The 17,386-nt window shown below is 37.1% G+C and overlaps 1 protein-coding gene across 2 annotated transcripts in view; it reads right to left on the bottom strand.

Annotated features, from left to right (window-relative positions):
• Positions 1 to 7,360: 7,360 nt before the first annotated feature.
• The window catches only part of COL12A1 (collagen type XII alpha 1 chain), a 94,760-nt gene continuing 84,734 nt past the window's right edge, over positions 7,361 to 17,386 (bottom strand). For both annotated transcript variants that reach the window (XM_018078093.2, XM_018078094.2), the window contains exons 60-65: positions 15,125 to 15,160; positions 14,948 to 15,014; positions 13,186 to 13,374; positions 12,050 to 12,118; positions 10,842 to 11,012; positions 7,361 to 9,696 (exon numbers count right to left, since the gene is read on the bottom strand). In XM_018078093.2, coding sequence (XP_017933582.2) covers positions 9,686 to 9,696; positions 10,842 to 11,012; positions 12,050 to 12,118; positions 13,186 to 13,374; positions 14,948 to 15,014; positions 15,125 to 15,160 — 543 coding nt within the window. In that variant the 3' untranslated portion in view covers positions 7,361 to 9,685. The remainder of the gene's footprint in view (positions 9,697 to 10,841; positions 11,013 to 12,049; positions 12,119 to 13,185; positions 13,375 to 14,947; positions 15,015 to 15,124; positions 15,161 to 17,386) is intronic.

Genomic DNA, 17,386 nt, shown 5'->3' with positions numbered 1-17,386 from the left:
ATGAGCAGAAAACAGTATTTTCAGAGCCCAAAGGGCAGTGCTAAACCTGATTGTCCCTTCCAAACACGCACAAGGACCTCCTCACCCTCCTAGGCACAGGAAGCCATTTCAGCCCAGACTGGGGTCACCAGCCTCTGCCCCAGTGTTGCCACAGCAGGGCCAGTCTCCAGCTATTGAGGCAATTAGTTAGGCCACGATGTCTTTCTGGACAAAACAGAGTTCTCGCCCTTTTCTTCCTGATGGGCAACATGAGACAAGTTTGATTACTCTTATAAGCTGATTTTTCCACTCCTAGACATCACATCTGTATGCAGATCTCCAAGTTTAAGTTCTCTGATTGCACCAACTGGATGCACTTCTAGAGGTTTCCTTGGAGGGAACACGGAGCTTTCTATGATTTTACAGGAAACTGATACTTCTTTTAGAGTGACTAAAAAACTAAGATTTAATTTCATAGACTAAAAGATGAAGTGGTAAATAAAATGATATTTTCTGTCTGTTACTGTATCAGCTAAAGGGATGAGCAACAGCACAACTTGTGCTCTACATGTGGAACAAAAGAAGGAGCAGTCAGAAAACAGTCTCTCATAAAACATTCTTTTGGTCAAGAGTAAGGATTGTCCTTATGAAAATGGTGAAAGTAGTTTGATTTCTGGGATTACTACAAGTAGATGGAGTTTAAATGAGGACACTTACCACCTACTATGCAAGAGCTCCTTACATCATTCTCTATCCCACCTCAGCCGAAGAAAGAGCTTGTGTTTTAAAGGAATTCATTAAAGACAACATACAGGTAAGAAGAATATGGCCTTTAGGGAGTCTCTTTTTCTTGAAATTTCTTATTGTCATGGTTCATTTATAAAGCACTCAGTGAACTGATGACAGCTCACTGTTTAGGCCAATACTCATTAATCTACTGCATCAAGAATTCATTAGTGCTGCTTTCATTTCCTGTCTTTCTAATCACCTCTCCCAGATGCCGGAAGAAATCTGAACAACCTGTAACCCTGTGATAGTACACGGGTCTTGGGCAAGATGGTCTCTCCACCTGGTTTCCTTGACCTACAGGTGGGAACTTATACTGTGCCAGCACTGTTTTCAGTCATGAAAACACTTTAATTTCATACCACTCTTTAAAGTAAAGCTTCTAATCTCTACTATATATTTAAACATCTCTCCCTTCAAATTTCTGAAAGCTGTACCTATTTCACTAGAAAATTTCTTGCCTCCTTTTTGGGGAAGCAAGGGCTGTAGAAGGAAAACACATTTTTCAGGCATGTATTTGAGAAATGGGACAGATATATTAAATGTTTGGTGCTGTTTTGACTTCTGTTGCTACTGAAAAGAGATCTGCTAGGGAGATTGAGAAATATAACTGCAGGATATTACCTTAGAGGATGCACTGGCTTGGATTTTCAGGCTACAGACATTTTCTGTCAGATATACTGTACAAAAGGGCATTGCCAAATAACAACAGAGTATTCACGGTATTCTGAGGAACTGCCAAAGAAAACAAGTCTGCAGATTACACTTTATTTGATGTTAGGTTGACATTTCTCACATCAACAGAGTTTCTGGAACTTGAAATTTAAGGATTAACATTAAGTATGGATTCTGAGACAGGATTCCAGATTTCTAGTCAAACCTCTGTTATGGTTTTATATCTTTGGTTATTTACCCACAATGCAACATAACGTTAAAATTCAAAGCCACTATAGTTAAAAGAGCATTGTTTTCACTGTCTTCCAGTGTATAAAAAAGTACTTTTGTTCCTTGGAATTACATAGAAGAAATAGATTTGGCTTAAAATCATCTCACTTCATAGTTGACACAGTAGCTACATATAAGAAGAAAATAATAAAATCCACCCAGAAGACCTCCTGCTTGTTAATCTATTGCAACAGTAGTATAAAAGCAGGAAGAGGACTAACAGTTCAAAAAGATACAGGGAGACTTGAAAAGGGCAATACTGCTACAAGTATTGACAATAAGGAACCCTAAAACTCTGTGCCCAAAACTCTATTTTACAGTTTTGGATGCAAGACAGGTAATAGCTAAATGCAAGTTACATGGACTGCATGATCCAGGAATCCTGGAAACTTTCCTAATCTTTCATCCGTATACTTCCAGAAAAATAAAAACAAAACAAGTGCTTGAAATAGCAGGAAGTCAAAGAGAGTAGAAGATAGAAGACAGATCCCTGCTTGTCAGACTTTACTTTGCCAGGCTAAACAAGCCCAACTCTTACAATCACCAGGTGCTCCAGCCCCTGGACCACCTTGGTGTTCCTCAGCTGAACTTGCTCCAACATGTCCTTGTCTTTCTTATTTCCTGGGATCCCAGAGCTACACAAGCAGGAGGGCTGAATGGGGGGGGGCAGCACATAAACTTCAGGAAGGAAAGAGGGCATGGCAGAAGGGAAGAAACACTGTGCCAGGCATGACATGTTGACATAATTGATAAAGAGAAAACTGCTCCTGCACGGTGTACAGTAATTTTAGTCACTTTTTTCTGTTCATTGTCATGAACAGAACCCAAGGTGCAAACACTAAATAAAGTGTTGCAATTTTCCAGTGGTGGTTGCTATGAGGCATAAACATCAGGGCACTAAAACAGATAAACGTCTCACATTTGTTTCAGTTTGGCAGCTGCAAAACCACTATTACTCCAGGTATTTATCAGTTTTATATACTTCTGCTTATCCCAGACAGGAACACTTTTTTTTTGTTAACAATACTGGAGTTCTGTAACTTATAAATGACTTTATTTTGCTCAGAGACCAATAATTCTGGTGAAGTTCATGACAGTAGTCCCTGGATAGGTTCCCTCTCTAATGGAAAAAGATAAAGCTTTTGTTTTCTTCTTTCTGGTATTTCCTGTGCATCTGAAGCCTTTCTACTTTCATTACAGCTGAAGAAAGAAAATACATTTCCTTCAATATTTTTAACTCAAGAACTTTACAGGAATATCATGCGCTGAAAATGAGAGACAAAGTATTTTATTTCTTCTTTGTCTCATTTTCATTGATTTGTTCAGTATTAAAAATTATACAAATAATCTTGGTAGTGACTTGAAAGAGAGTTCAAGGCTGGTTAAAAAGGTCGAGTTATTAGAGCCATATCGCATTCTGACACTAAGAGATCAGTGGGTCTCTCAAAGCAACCACCCAGAAATGTCATGTTCTCAAAACTTTAGGAAACTCTTGAAAATCCAGTGAGTAGCTTGTATCACTGCAGGAAGTAACAAATATGAGCTGCACAAAGAAAAGCTACAGTGGTAATGAATGAAACCTTCAAGACATCCCTGTCTGTAGAGGAATGAAAGATAGTGGGAGTCAAACTGGGCACAAAACTATTCTGTAAGAATAGTTCAGAAACAAACAGTCGTTTTCAAGGATGAAGAAATTCAGAGCCACAAAGCTGACATAGAAATTAAACTCAGGGCAGCGTTTGTGTGACAACTCCGAACAGTCTTGCTGCATTTCCTCATCAAAAAGGAAATATCTGATTACTAAGGGCTTTTTAAGTGTCCAAGCTTACAGAATGTTTTTGTGGAATCAAAGCAGGACTATAAATTCAACCTCACTAAATTTAGTGGAAAAACATAGCTGATCATACAAGGCAATTTCAGAATCACTCTTGAGGGGTAATTTGTCCCAATTAGCTCATAAACGACACAAAAGAGTAAAAATAATGAGATGGAAACATATTAAGCATAACTCAATGAAAATGGATTGAGCCTTTTTTTCCAGATGCCAATAGTGTATCAGCACTAAAATCAGTGTTAGACTCCGTTCTTTTCAGCTGAATGCCATCTAAGAAATGTTCAGATGTGGACAAGCATTTTCTTTAATTCCCACCTCCTTTTCCAGAGCATGAAAGTTATGGCTATGCATCTTTTATCTAGCTGATTGAGACAAAACCTGGTGGTCTCCTGCAGGACACTGAAGGAAGTAAAGCCTTTATTAGAAGCTGTGTTTTCTTGACAGCTAAAAGCTGGTCTGATCTTTTTAACTTTGAAGACCAGAAGTACAACAACCTTCATAACAGTGTGTTCAATGGGACACCTAAAATAAAATTATACAAAAGGTATTAATTCTTATTTAAGAATCTGACATGAAAACAATTCTTGTTCTCACAGTGCAACATCTTCCCAAAATGTTTTCCCATTGGTAGCTTTGGTCTGAGCTGCAGTCAAAAAATGCCAACACATTATTTCACTTCATAACAACAGTGGACAACTTCAAGGACTACGTGGCTCCTTTAATATGCTTTCCACAGAAGAATTTGTTTTGGAAACTTGCTAATAAAAATTATTGCCTTTAAGATCTGTAGAGATTGATCAAGTTATCACTAATATACTCTTTTTATTTTTTTTTAGTACAATGAGGGGCCTTCATGGGAACAAAGATCAACTGCTTATGTCGTTTTTTGAAACTCTTCACGTCTGGCCATATCAGTCACTGTCCCTTTATCTTCTTCTTTAATAAGCCTCTCTCTGCAGTCAGCTCTATGGCATTCAAGAGACTACTGCAAAACCACAACAAAAATAAAAATTAAGGCCAGCACTCTTACATGTCTTCTTTCACTGTATTTTTGCCTACTATTGCACAAAGATCTCAGCAGTGATGCATTACTACAATATTTAGTCTCCATAAATGAGTAACAGCATCTGGGTATTTTTGCAGTTTTGCTATCCATGCTATCAGAAATGCAAATAACTTGCTCTTTGATTGAACAGTTGTGGGACAAAGGCTCTCTTCATTAAGTTCCCCTCTGCAAACACAGAATCACAGAATGGGCAAGTTTGGAAGGGACCACAATGGGTCATGTGGTCCAAATTCCCTGCTCAAGCAGGGCCATCCTACAGCACATTGCACAGGATTGTGTCCAATTCTTGAATATCTCCAGTAAAGGAGACTCCACATCCTCTCTGGGTAATCTGCTCCAGTGCATGGTCACCTGCACAGTAAAGAAGTTCTTCCTAATATTCAGGTGGAATTTCCTGTGCATTAGTTTTTGCCTGTTGCCTCTTGTCCTATTGCTGGGCACCAGCAAAAAGAGCCTGGCTCCATCCTCTTTACATCCTCCCTTCAGATACTTATAGACATTGATGAGGTCCCCTCTCAGTTGTCTCTTTTCGAGGTTGAACAGGCCCAACTCTCTCAGCCTACCAAATGCTCCATAATAATTTCAAAGAAGTAGCAACCCTTTCCCATCTGCTTGTTTCTACCCACAGTTTTTTGCCAAAATGAGAAGATTTGTGTAGATAATTAAAATTTAGCTTTCAAACAATTCCCTTCTTCAAAATTTCCAGACTACGTAAATGGCTCAGTTGTGTATGAGATATTCAGGAATTGAAATTTGTATGTGCATTGAATCTGTATTACTCCAGGATTCCTTTGGCTCAGCTTTGCAACAACTTTCCCAGAAGTGCCATCAGTAGCCCCACCACCCCCTGAGAGTCATTCCCCTGAGAATTCCTGGAAATAAGTTGTTCTTCCTTGTTGGCCTCAACTGGTAAACATTAATTTATAAACTGTCCAAACATCCCAGTATTTTCTCCATAATTTGTATGAGCCAGTGAAAGTCCTTTTTACTTCAAAATGCACTGTCAGAAGTCTGACTCTGTCAAACTTGGTGGCAGAGGTAAAAGAAGTGTTAACAGGTTTGGGGATTGTGAGGATTTCTAAATTAAATATAAATGCTTACCAGCACTTGTTTCAAGTTCAGAAATGGTCATGACTTGTACTTTGTAATTCTGTGCCTGTAGGAAGCACACAAGCTAGAACTTGTGTCCATCCTGCAGATATATGAGCAAAATTTTGTCATTAAAAATGTATTAACTACCAATAAGCTAAGGTTTTGTTAAATGTGTAAATATTTCAGGCCACCAGATAATAAAATAGTGGCATCTCTATTAAGATTGATATCAATACACAACACAAAAAATACAAGGCATCCTTGGCAGGCATTTGGTGTATTTTGTGAAGAAATACAAAATAATTTAAAATATATGCTTTAAATTAGGTAAAAATTTCTGTTTGGAAGATACAAAGAAATCTTTTAGATGAAGATATAGGCATTTAGTTAATCTTATCCTAGAGACACACTTAATGCCAGAAAAAAGCAGATGGGAGATAATGTAAGATGTCGTTATTTTCAAATATAAGAGAAACTTTTTAATCACTTCTCCAGATTTCTACCAGTATCTTTTTTTTTTTTTTCTTTCTGAAAGACTCATACCTTTATTTATTGCACATGAAGCTGCAGGACATGTTTTTGATACTTAACTCCCCACAATTAGAAGGAAACACAAAGAATTAATGGCTTTGATTCTCCTTTAAACGTTCCTCAGTTCGAACCGGAATTATTCTCTTACAGTCTAAAAGGCATATGGCTATAATCAGGATCACTCTTTGAAATACCATTTGTTTGTATTTCCTTTCACTTATAATCAGTCAGGCAGTCTACGGAGGTATATAATTTCCATTAGTGGACACTAAAATTTGCCATACAGCTTCCAATGCAGACTAACATTCAGTGGTCAGGAAGCCAGCCTGCATGTTTAGCTTCACTTCTGTGACAGATGTCTTGCACAATCTTAAGAAACAGAATTCCAGCTTTCCCAATTAAGTCAAAAGGGTTTGCTCCAGGTCCTATGGCAAAAGCCATTTCTGTTTCTAAGACAAACCTTTATTAAGATACCATGGATAGGAAGGATCACCACCAGTCCATTCTCCTCCTCAGTTACCAAGTAATTCTTCTGGTCCACTGTTGATCTTTTCGAAATTGTTCTTGTCACCCTCTCTAGGTAAAGCTGTGATCAAAGTTGTGCAACACAGATAAACTCCCATGCAGGGAAGAGCCAGCACATGTACAGTCCAAGCAGAACAGAGCTCGGCAAACACCAGACACCCACTTCCTCAAGCAAGCTATTTGCTAATACTGGACTCAGTGCTGCCACAGTGCTCACAGTTCATGAGGAATTAAAGGTTGTGTAGCTTTAGGTACTCTCTGCAGTTCAAATAGCTCCTCAGGTGGAAAGTGTCTCTCTGCAGCAGCCATCCACTAGAAATCCCAAAAAAGGCAGACTCTGAGTGTCAGTTGCTACCTCATTTTCTTCACCAAATGCCTTGCAGATTGAATTTGTTTAAAGTCTTATTCATACCTCAGACAGAGGAAGCCTCTTCTGCTTTCATCCACCCACCTCTAGATACCACAGCCCAAATACCTATTTTAAGACTATTCCCATTCTAACTGATTTTTGGTACCCAGCATTTCCAAAAGATTGAGTAACTAACTCTAATACAATACACACATATCAGTGCCACAATGCCTTTCAAAAATGAATAGACACATAAATTTTCAGTAGTTTTATTGAAAAATGCCTCTTTCATTTCAGAAATAAATAATATAAGGCAGTGAAATTCACAATGTGCAGTTAAAATATAAAAGCAGCAATTCTATATCCATAGTCTTGCAAATGATTTCCAACTGCTTTTGATAACTAAGAAACACTGTATTCTGAAAAAAAAATCCATACTAAATATACAACATAAACATGCAATTCCATCTCTGCAGGATTGACTGCAATTTGGCATAAATGTAACTGTGTCTACAAACAAGGAGATTTCAGGCATTATTAAACTGTATCCAGTTGATACAATGATTTCAGCTACTTAATGTTTGTGGTGTTTAGAGGAGATGTATAAGAGCAGTATATGCTCTGCAGATTGTAATTCAGAATAGAAGAAAATGACAATGATATTGGAAGGAGAGGGAAATTATTGTTTCTTTTTTAACTAGATAATGCAAACCTGTGATCTGACTGAACTGAAAACATGCATTTGAAAAAGAAGAAAAATGCAGAGCTAAAGCAGACAGTCCTTAGAAAATTTGCAGTAGCTCTGTGGTTATTTTTGGTTTGGTTTTTTGGTTTTCATTTTTTTTTATTTATTTGTTTTTACATTATTTTAATGAAAAGGCAGAACTGGTATAACTGAATGCACACATTAACCTGTATGCAGCCACTACAAGCAACAGTATTTTACAAGCATTTCCAGAGCAACATGAAGTCTCTAGGTACACACATTGCTATCACCACATAAGCAAGATACAAAACAGGGTTGCATCTGATATGAAAAGACCAGAAAGATATATTGCAAAAGGAATGATGCACTCTCCCTGCATGTATCTGCAAATGCAAGTACAGCAAAAAAAAATCCAAAAAACCACCAACCAAAAAAACCAAAACAAGACACAGATCTTTTATGGTTTTGTTTTTGCTTTTCCTGACAGTGATCTTTTCCAGCGCATGTGCTCAGGGTATTCTGGTGAATGCATTTCAACTCCATAGTCCTCATACTCGTCCTCTCTCCTTTCTGACTCCATAGGTACTATAAAGGGTTCACCTTCAGGTTGATAGGGTCCACTTTCAGGCACGTATGGTTCTGGTTGAAAATAGTTGTCCGATTGAACATAATAGTTATCGCATGTCTTTGAATCCACATATGCAATGAAAGTTAGTTTTTGTACATAATGTTAGTTCAATCTTATTTTCATATAATAAATACATAAATTAGTAGTTCACTGGGGGTATTTTTCAGTTTTGCTGATGAATGCTTTTTGGTAGTAAAATAATAAAAGGTTTAGAATTCAACTTGAAAGGCTTCATATTTATAATACATAAAACATTGTAGAAAGAGTCTTAAATTATGCGAGGGACAAATTATGGTAAAATTATTAAAAACAAAACAAAACCAAAGCAAATAAAATAAAATTATTATTTTACAGCTACTTTAGTAAATCCAAGCACTGGACTTCATTTTAAACTGCGTAATTAGTAGAAGACATGGAGCAGGTAAAATGAAGAGACGGGTTTGGCATATACTAATTTTCTCTGAGAATGGGAAAGTAATTGTAGACATAACTATCACCAGCGGCAATATACAGTACATGTCATTTTCTCGTGCTGTTCCTCGTAACATACCGAGTTACAGCTGGTGCTTCAGGAACACCAAAAACTACAGCAAAACAGAAGAAAAATAATTATAAAACTTTGATATTTATAACTGCAGTTACAGATCCAACAAGATTACACATGAGAAAAGGCACATGCCCCGATTCAGACATGTTGGTAACAAGCAACAGACAGGTAGGTTTCATAAGTTGTCAAAGATGTTATTCCGGCCTATAGCAAGCAGCAGCAGGCTTTTATGCAAAAGTATCATGTAGGGTTGTTAACAGATTTTAGTGGATACAGTCCCATACAAATCATTTACAAGCCACAATTAGTTTACTATTTACATAAGTTATTTCTCATTTTCCAGGTTAAATCCGTCTCTCTACTAATGGCATTACCTTTACTGGTTAGTAGTTTTACAAGCCTCCTTCGCCACTGAGGCTTTTGATGGTCTAGGTCTTTTTTAAAAAAGAAAGACTGTCTGTTTTATTGTTGAAATGCAATAGGCTTAATGAATTGACATCGCTGTCCTTTATCTCATTCACGAGTTGTGTTAGTAAAAGTATCTCCCCGTTCTATGAGGTCAACATGGTTCAAAAACCATATCCATGGTGAAATATCCATACAGACTCATTTTCTAATAAGCACGTGCGCAAACATCTCAGAAACAGGACTTTCATGTATTCAAACTGTAAGCAGCACTGGCGACTTAGAAAATGTGTTAGCCGAAACCTGAAACAGGTCAAAGATGATGTTAGTCTTTTAAAAAGTCCATCTGATGTGCAAAAAAATACTTTCATCCAATTAAATACATAACAGTTAAGTCATAAGCATATATTTATATATGTATACATAGCTGCTTACTAGAAAGGAAAACACTGCTGAATCACAGGCAGAATTTTCTTTATTTTTCATTTAAATAAGAATTTTGTGTGATATCTGCAGAACCACTTGGCTCTTTAACCAGCAACACTGAGTCTGCAAGTGTGTACATATATATATATATATCTTTTTTTTTTTTTTACTTTTCATGGGTACATGCACAATATGCTAACAGCAAACCATATCAAATAGCAGTATCACATACATTAATTTTGAGGTCTGGCAAGGCATACATATTAATTTGTTAACAATACCGTGGTCCTGCAGGATCCCTATGTTAAACTATATTAGAATCTTTCCAGTCAGAAATTGCTGGCCGCTGTGACCCTTCATTTTGATTCCAGAAGCAGCCTACTGTTTTGAGCTACATCACAGAGTGGAAGGCTTATATGACCCAGGGCTAATCAGAGACTCCATGCTGTTTAATTTGGTAGATATTGTAGGACAGTGGTGCTTTTCAGTTGTCTGCATTGTTATCACCAAATGGATTTCCTTTGCGGAAAATTTTTATTTCAGGAATCAATTTTGTATAAATAATCCTGACATTGCTCAAAAAGAGACACATGGAAATTGCCAAACACCGCATTCCTTTTATTTTTCAAGAGAAACATGGAGAATTCAACCTTGTTCTGAAGACGATTGGGAGGGGTGGTGATAGAGGGAGGGAAAAAAGAAGAGAAGAAAATCACTTAAAATCAGTTAAATTCTATGAACAACATTATTAACTTTTTTTTTTTAAAGACTAAAATATTTGCTCACCACTTCCTTTTTAAAGGAAACCATACATAAATAACATCAAGTAAACCTGTATCAAAGTCTAAATGGCTGTTCATATACCTGACATTACAACAAGGCAGGCCTGCTCACTGCAACCATCTCCTGATTCAGTATGTTCAGGCTAGCAGGACTGTCTCATGTAAAGCAGCTCAATATGAACAGCCATGTCTTTGAAGGCTATCTAAGGCAAGGTTAAGGATAAGTTGTTCATAACTCACCTGGGAATCCTTGGCCATTGTAAGGAATGCTAGCACACTGGGATGAATCACAATATCCTGGTGGCCCTGGGGGACCTCGAATACCCGCATTTCCAGGACGACCTGGTGGCCCTGGTGGTCCTCGTGATCCTGTGGAGCCTGGTGGACCAGTTCTAGATTCTCCTTGTGGACCTAATTTTAGAATGGAGAGGTTGGGAGGTTGTTTTCTCTAAGAGCCAGCTGGATAAAACAGCTAACATTACTGGTGTCTAGACTACACAGCCTAGGCTATGTCTTTAGTGAGAAACACTTGCACTTTGTTGCTGTATGGTGGTCAACAGAAAGAAAAACAAAAGAACACTAGAAATGTGACTCATCATTAGTTGCTTCCTTGTGTGTGGTTTATTTTAAGGATTTATTCATAGAATCTGATTTAGCAAGGTTTGAGCCAAGTAAGAAACTTCAATGAATTCTCTGGTTTATTTCCTCTTTGTGTAAGATATGATGATCTCAAGGGAAACTACTAGATTAGACAAGCACACTGGATTTCAATTAAAATACAGGAGTATATTAATTCTGCTACCCCGTAGCCCCAGGATTGATGAGGTAATGTTTTTTTTGGAACCAGTCTTATTATGGTTAGCAGAAAAGTAAAGCATCAAGTAACTGTGGCTACAATTTGCTGCAAGCATCTTCTGGGTCCTGTAATGAAAAGTCATTTTAGCCTAGTAAACTACAAGCAGGAACAAATGATGCAGCTGATTTAAGGCAAGGCATCAATGAACAAAATTTCATGATAAAAGATCAAAACCAAAAGTCCAATCATCTGCCTCTATCATCAGGTAACTCTGAATGTAGGAGTATTTTGTAGTTCAGCAACCAACAACTAAAAAATGGAATTAGACACTGCAGAAGTATTATTTGATAACACTTATGAAAAATATCTGTCAAATATTTGGAAATGTGTTTTCATGAAAAATATTTTCACACAAGCAAGCATGCCAAATGAGGAAATCGCAAGACAAAGACAAATATCTCTTAGTCACATCCAAAAATCTTCCTAAATTCCCAATTTTTTAGGGATTTCCAGTAAACTCTAATACTTGTCAAACACATGAAGTGGACAGAGTATAGCATGTTCATTTACCATATGTAGTCTGGCTCCCTATGATGAAATGTTGCCCTTTTCTCCTAATTTTCTGTAATCTGATTAAACAAAAAATATTTACCAGGTGGTCCCGGCAAACCTCTTGGTCCTTGAGATCCAGTCCCTCTTTCACCTTTCTCTCCAGGCATTCCTACAGAATAATAAAAATGCAGTAAAAACCAAAGAAAGGAAACCACATCAACAAATATTTCTTCATGCTTTCTTGTTGACATTAATATTTAGTTCCTATTATTTAATGTAACAAGACCGGTTAAACTCTATGTTCTACAGATGTCCACATGTGTATCTGGGGAAAAAAAGTTGGATATAAATACATTAACCTAAAAATAAAGTAAGATGAAGAGGTAATTTAGTATTAATAAACTTTTTTAAACATAGAAAAGAATTTGAGATACTAAAAACACCAGAGAACCTTATTATTTTAATCTACAAACAGGAAGGCACTTCAAGCTTGCATACTTCTGCTATAAAATATGCTTACACTTTCTTAGGAACAGTTATAATGAAATAAGTTTAAGAAATTCAGAAATTCATTCTTCCTTGATTTATTCCTAGTCTTTATTTTAAAATATACTAAAATATATGCTAGAAAACACAGCTCTGAATCTATGCTACAGTAGAGTAGCTGGAATAAACAAAGGCCACAACATAGTACAGTACAGATACTCCATATGATTGCAGTGATCCAGGATAGCCATAAAAGAGGTTTACCCACATGCTCAAATTCAGTTCAGAGTCGCTTCCCTCCCTCAGGGTACTGCAAAGAACCAAGGATGTAGACCTAATTCTTTCAACTCTGACATTTTATTCTTGGTAATGACTCAGTCTCTCTCTTAATCAATGTTATATTTTGCAGAGCTGTGTTACTCCAAACAGCCTTTCAAGATACAGCTGTTTAGTGCCAGAAGAGTTCTGAGAACTTTCATTTTCCTGGGATATTACATGGAAGCATCAGACAGCAGCCAAAATGTTAGACTAATTTGTGTTTCATGAAATCTAAGCAAGAGGGACAGAGGAAAAGCACTGATGTAATTAACCTTGCCCTCTAGAACACCAGTATCCCTCAGGCAATCCAACTGGCCTAACAGGCTGCTGCTAGGTATGGGCTTCCTCGTCTGTCATGGTAAAGGAAGCAGACAGCTCTCCTGGCAGTCTCTGCGCTATGTCCACTGTACAGCTGCCTTGGAATTTACTCACCTCTTTCGCCAGGTGGACCTTGGACCCCAGGAGGTCCTGGGAATCCTGGTCTTCCTCCAGGTCCAGGCTCTCCTCTTGTCCCAGCAGCTCCTGGGGGACCAGGTGGACCTGGTGGCCCTGGCTGGTTACGGTTTGAATAATAATCATTTGGAATTTGATTCAGCATTTGATTGAACCGGCTCATTTGACCTTCAAAAGAAAAAAACATGCAAAATGAGTGAAAATCTTTTATCAGAGTGGGAAGTAATAAAAAATCATGTCTCTTCATTAAGTCCTATTCTTGCTCCCACTCAATAAATTAGTGATGAATTAGTTCAGATGAATTGGAAAGACTTAAGATGAATGCCTGATGAGAAGGCTGAACATAACCAGAGGAGGGATTGAGGGAGGAAATGTAAGGGGATTCTGGAAGCCAATAACATTAACAGAAATTTAACATAAAACTATTAATATCATAAAATAAGCATTTTTTACAATACTCTTGTTCTCAGAGCTCTATTTAGAGTTGCTTTTACTCTGAAGAACAGAAAGGACTTGTTCCACTTTTAAAACTGGAGTATCACATTTCTACGTACTTTCAGAGCTCTGAAGCTACCACAAACCATATAAATTATGCCTGTGTAGAGCTAGAAGCACACAGTCTGCAAAGTTGCTTTCTAAAGCCTGTAGGATACAAAGGCTTGTACCTATATACCTTCTGCACATAGGCAAAAAAAAGGTGTGTGAATAAAAGCAACAGCATTGTGAAACTATGCAGGAAGGAACCCTTTAATGGGGGGACACATCTAGTCCTACCTGATTAGTGTAATGTGCCAATCCTAGCATAACCCTGAAGAGATGAGCTGAACATGAAAAAAATAAGGCAGGGATGCTAAAAGAAGGAAAGTTAAAAGATCTCAGATAAGATACCCGTATTCATAAGTCTAACACATTCATGAATGTAATTTCCTTCTTCTGTGATGGCTAACTAACAGACATGTTTTAAACAGCAGCCATCACAAACATTTTAAAGGACATACTCCCTGTACACAAAGGTAGTGATCCCAAAGGTATATCTATTTACTTCAGTCAGCACTTACCCTTATAATAGATACAATATTAAGAACAATTTACAGGCACATTTGCCTCTGTCCTCCTCAGCAAGTCTACTGATAGCAAAAGCACTGCTTCAGAGACAGAGAGAAAGCCTTTGTAGAGAACAATTTCCTGGGCTGCAGAGCTGCACTGTGTGGCAGTAGAGGACTGAAATTTAATTTGAAGTCCTTCTCCAAATAAATATTACTTTTACATTGCTGATTCTGTGCACAGTAGTTACCCAACACTCATCTGTCTTTCCCTGCTAGTAAAGTACCTGCAACCAAAATATCTGCAACAAACACTGTTTTTCTCACCGATTCCCTCCTCTTGAAGATGACATGCTTAAAGAGAAAATGTATACTGATTTTACTGCAAAGATGAAGTAATTTTGGACCAGAATGACAAAAGTAAAGTCACACTCCTTGTACAGTGTTAGACCTGCGTGTGTATTTCCAAAGGTCACAGACTAGTTCATGATCAAGCTAGCCCCTAGATCTGGCAAAAATTTGCTGCTATGTTTTTTTCTGCCAAATAATTGGCGTTTGACAGCTATAAGATCAGTCAAGCTCTTGCTGTGCTCTCTAGCCAGTATCCGTCACCTCAAATTTAAACCATTGTTTTCTCTTTTTAAAACACAAAGTGGTAAATCACTAGTATGAGAAACAAAGCAAGCAACACAGTTTACCATTTATCAGTTGTTCACAGACTTGTCTTGCAACTGCTCGCATCATGTTCTGAGAAGCAATGTCACCCTAAATAATCAAATGCAAAACAAGTGTTTTATTAGCAAGTGCCTGTGCTTTTAAAGACATAGTGTTTAATTTTAAAATTATAAGAAAAACTGACTTTCATTCAGACTTACTCTGTCACCTTTTTCTCCCTTCATTCCAGGTGCACCCTAAAATAAAAAAGGAAAAATAAAGCAACTGAAGAATTATGTTATTCCACCCCAACTACTTGTTTGAGACATGCAATTCTAGAAGAAAAATTGACTCTTTCAAGAAGACAGACCCAATCCTTCTTGAACTTTACATTTCAGAGATGCTAAAACAGGTGCCAGAAAAGACTGGAGAAACAATGATCTTTTGTCTGGGATCAAACACACTGACATGCATAAGAAAAAGACCAGAGGGAAAAAATTCAAACTAGGGCCAAAAAACTGATGTATTCTGACACTGGGACCTCACTGTCAATTTGAAAGTGTAATTTCTGGCATCACATTTCTGTAAATGGTCAATGGTCTTGTGTGAGTTATACAAGACTGTTTAATTTTAAGTCTTAAGACAACTCATCATTAAAGAAGGTAATCTAGGAAAAATAACACAAATCTAGGAAGGGTAGCTGTCTCCTTGAACACATATGAAAAGGATTCTCTGTTAAGACAAAAATATTTATGCAGAGATGACACATAAGATGGAGAGAGATGCCAGTAAGCACTTATTCTATTTAAAATGACAGCTTCTCTCCTAATTCTCAACTATTTCTACATCTTACAAAAGTCTCATAGAAGTCTTAGCTTGAGCTGCTTTATAATTATTCAAGTTTGCCAACTTTTTTCTAACAGCACTTTCCATTAGCCTTTGAATAGTTTAGTGGTTGTGGGTTTTTTGGTTTTTGAAGAATACTATGTAAGAAGCAAACCAGAAGGCCTGATTCTAATTTTTATATATGTATGTGTATACGAAAAACATCAGGAATAATGATGGGTCTAGCATGAGTTCACATAGATTTTCACTTGTAGCCTAAATTACTATTTGAACATAAGGCATATTTCAAAGGTGAGAGATCAATTTGGTTATCTGATGCTCTACATGGCTCTCCACATACTTACACACACATCCTAAGTATTACTGCTTTGTACATTGTAGTATTTCTTTAAGGAGCCTGTTTATCACCATTAACAAAGCAAAGGCTAAGTGTGGGCTGCAGCTGTTTCTCATAACATTCCTACAGTACCCGCAATTAATTTCAGCAACATGAGACACCAAATCATTCCACTGAGGTCACAGCAGACACCACTCGAACGCAGTGGTACTGTTTCATAGACTTCCATCAAGGTTTTGGGCAAACAAATGCCTATGGGGTATGTTGGAGTGTGAACTTAGTATGTTCTCTCAGCTTCTCTGCAGCAGAGTTGCACACACCTACCCCACGAGATGCCACAGAAAATATGAGACAGTTCATCCATCATTGAGTTAAGTAGTTGTCATATGGTACATTTGCATCATGAATGACAGATCGCTCAGGCAAAATTGATTGTACAGACTCAAATGACTGATTTAAAATGGTGACATCATAAATGTGCCACTAGAATAAATTATGCCATCAATGAGACAGTTACTAATAAGTAATATTAGTATTACTATATTATAAGTAAATATACCCATCAAGCTGATGAATATTCTTTCCCTTCTGTCCTTTACTGTTTCATCTATATCTTTCTTACTCTGTGAAGTCCACAGGGAAGTATCTGTCTTTTAGTTTTAGCTTATTACAGCCACATGCTGAAACAGCCTATGGACTTGTAAATGCCATAACAACATAAATAAATGGTAACAACTAAAATCATCAGGAAAACATGACCTTTCTGTCTGTCATTCTCTAATAATTAACATTGTGGTAAATGATAATGTAGAGACGTAATTTGACTCCCAAATCAACAGACATCGACATCTCGTTCATAAACTATTACATATAGCTGAAATATCCATTGAACAGAATTGCAGGTTTTTACTTGCACTAGTCTATAACATGAAAATCTAGGAGGGGGGGAATGTTAACAAACTATTTCATGCTTCTCTTTCTGTTTGAAACTTGCCGATTTTTTCTATTTTATGAAAGCATATTCCTTTGAAATTATATGCTGCATAAATATTTATAATACTTGCTCATTGTATTCTCATTCTTTCTACGGTTTTCATAGTACAACCTTGTGGTGTTTTGACCAGAAGCAAATCATACAGTACACAGTTGGTTTATTCACTAGCCAAGTGCAAGCATTAGAAATCAGATTTCTGATCTACTATCCTGACAATATTCTAATAATTACTTAAAACTCCATGTTCCAAGTAATTCACTTGCTAGAATATTCACACACTAGAACTATACAAAGAGAAAAAAATTA

The sequence above is a fragment of the Manacus vitellinus genome, unplaced genomic scaffold (assembly GCF_001715985.3).
Source record: "Manacus vitellinus isolate BGI_N305 unplaced genomic scaffold, ASM171598v3 scaffold_4_pilon, whole genome shotgun sequence".
In the NCBI taxonomy this organism is placed as follows: domain Eukaryota; kingdom Metazoa; phylum Chordata; class Aves; order Passeriformes; family Pipridae; genus Manacus; species Manacus vitellinus.
Note: the sequence above shows the minus strand (reverse complement) of the source record. Positions and strands in the feature narration are given on the sequence as shown.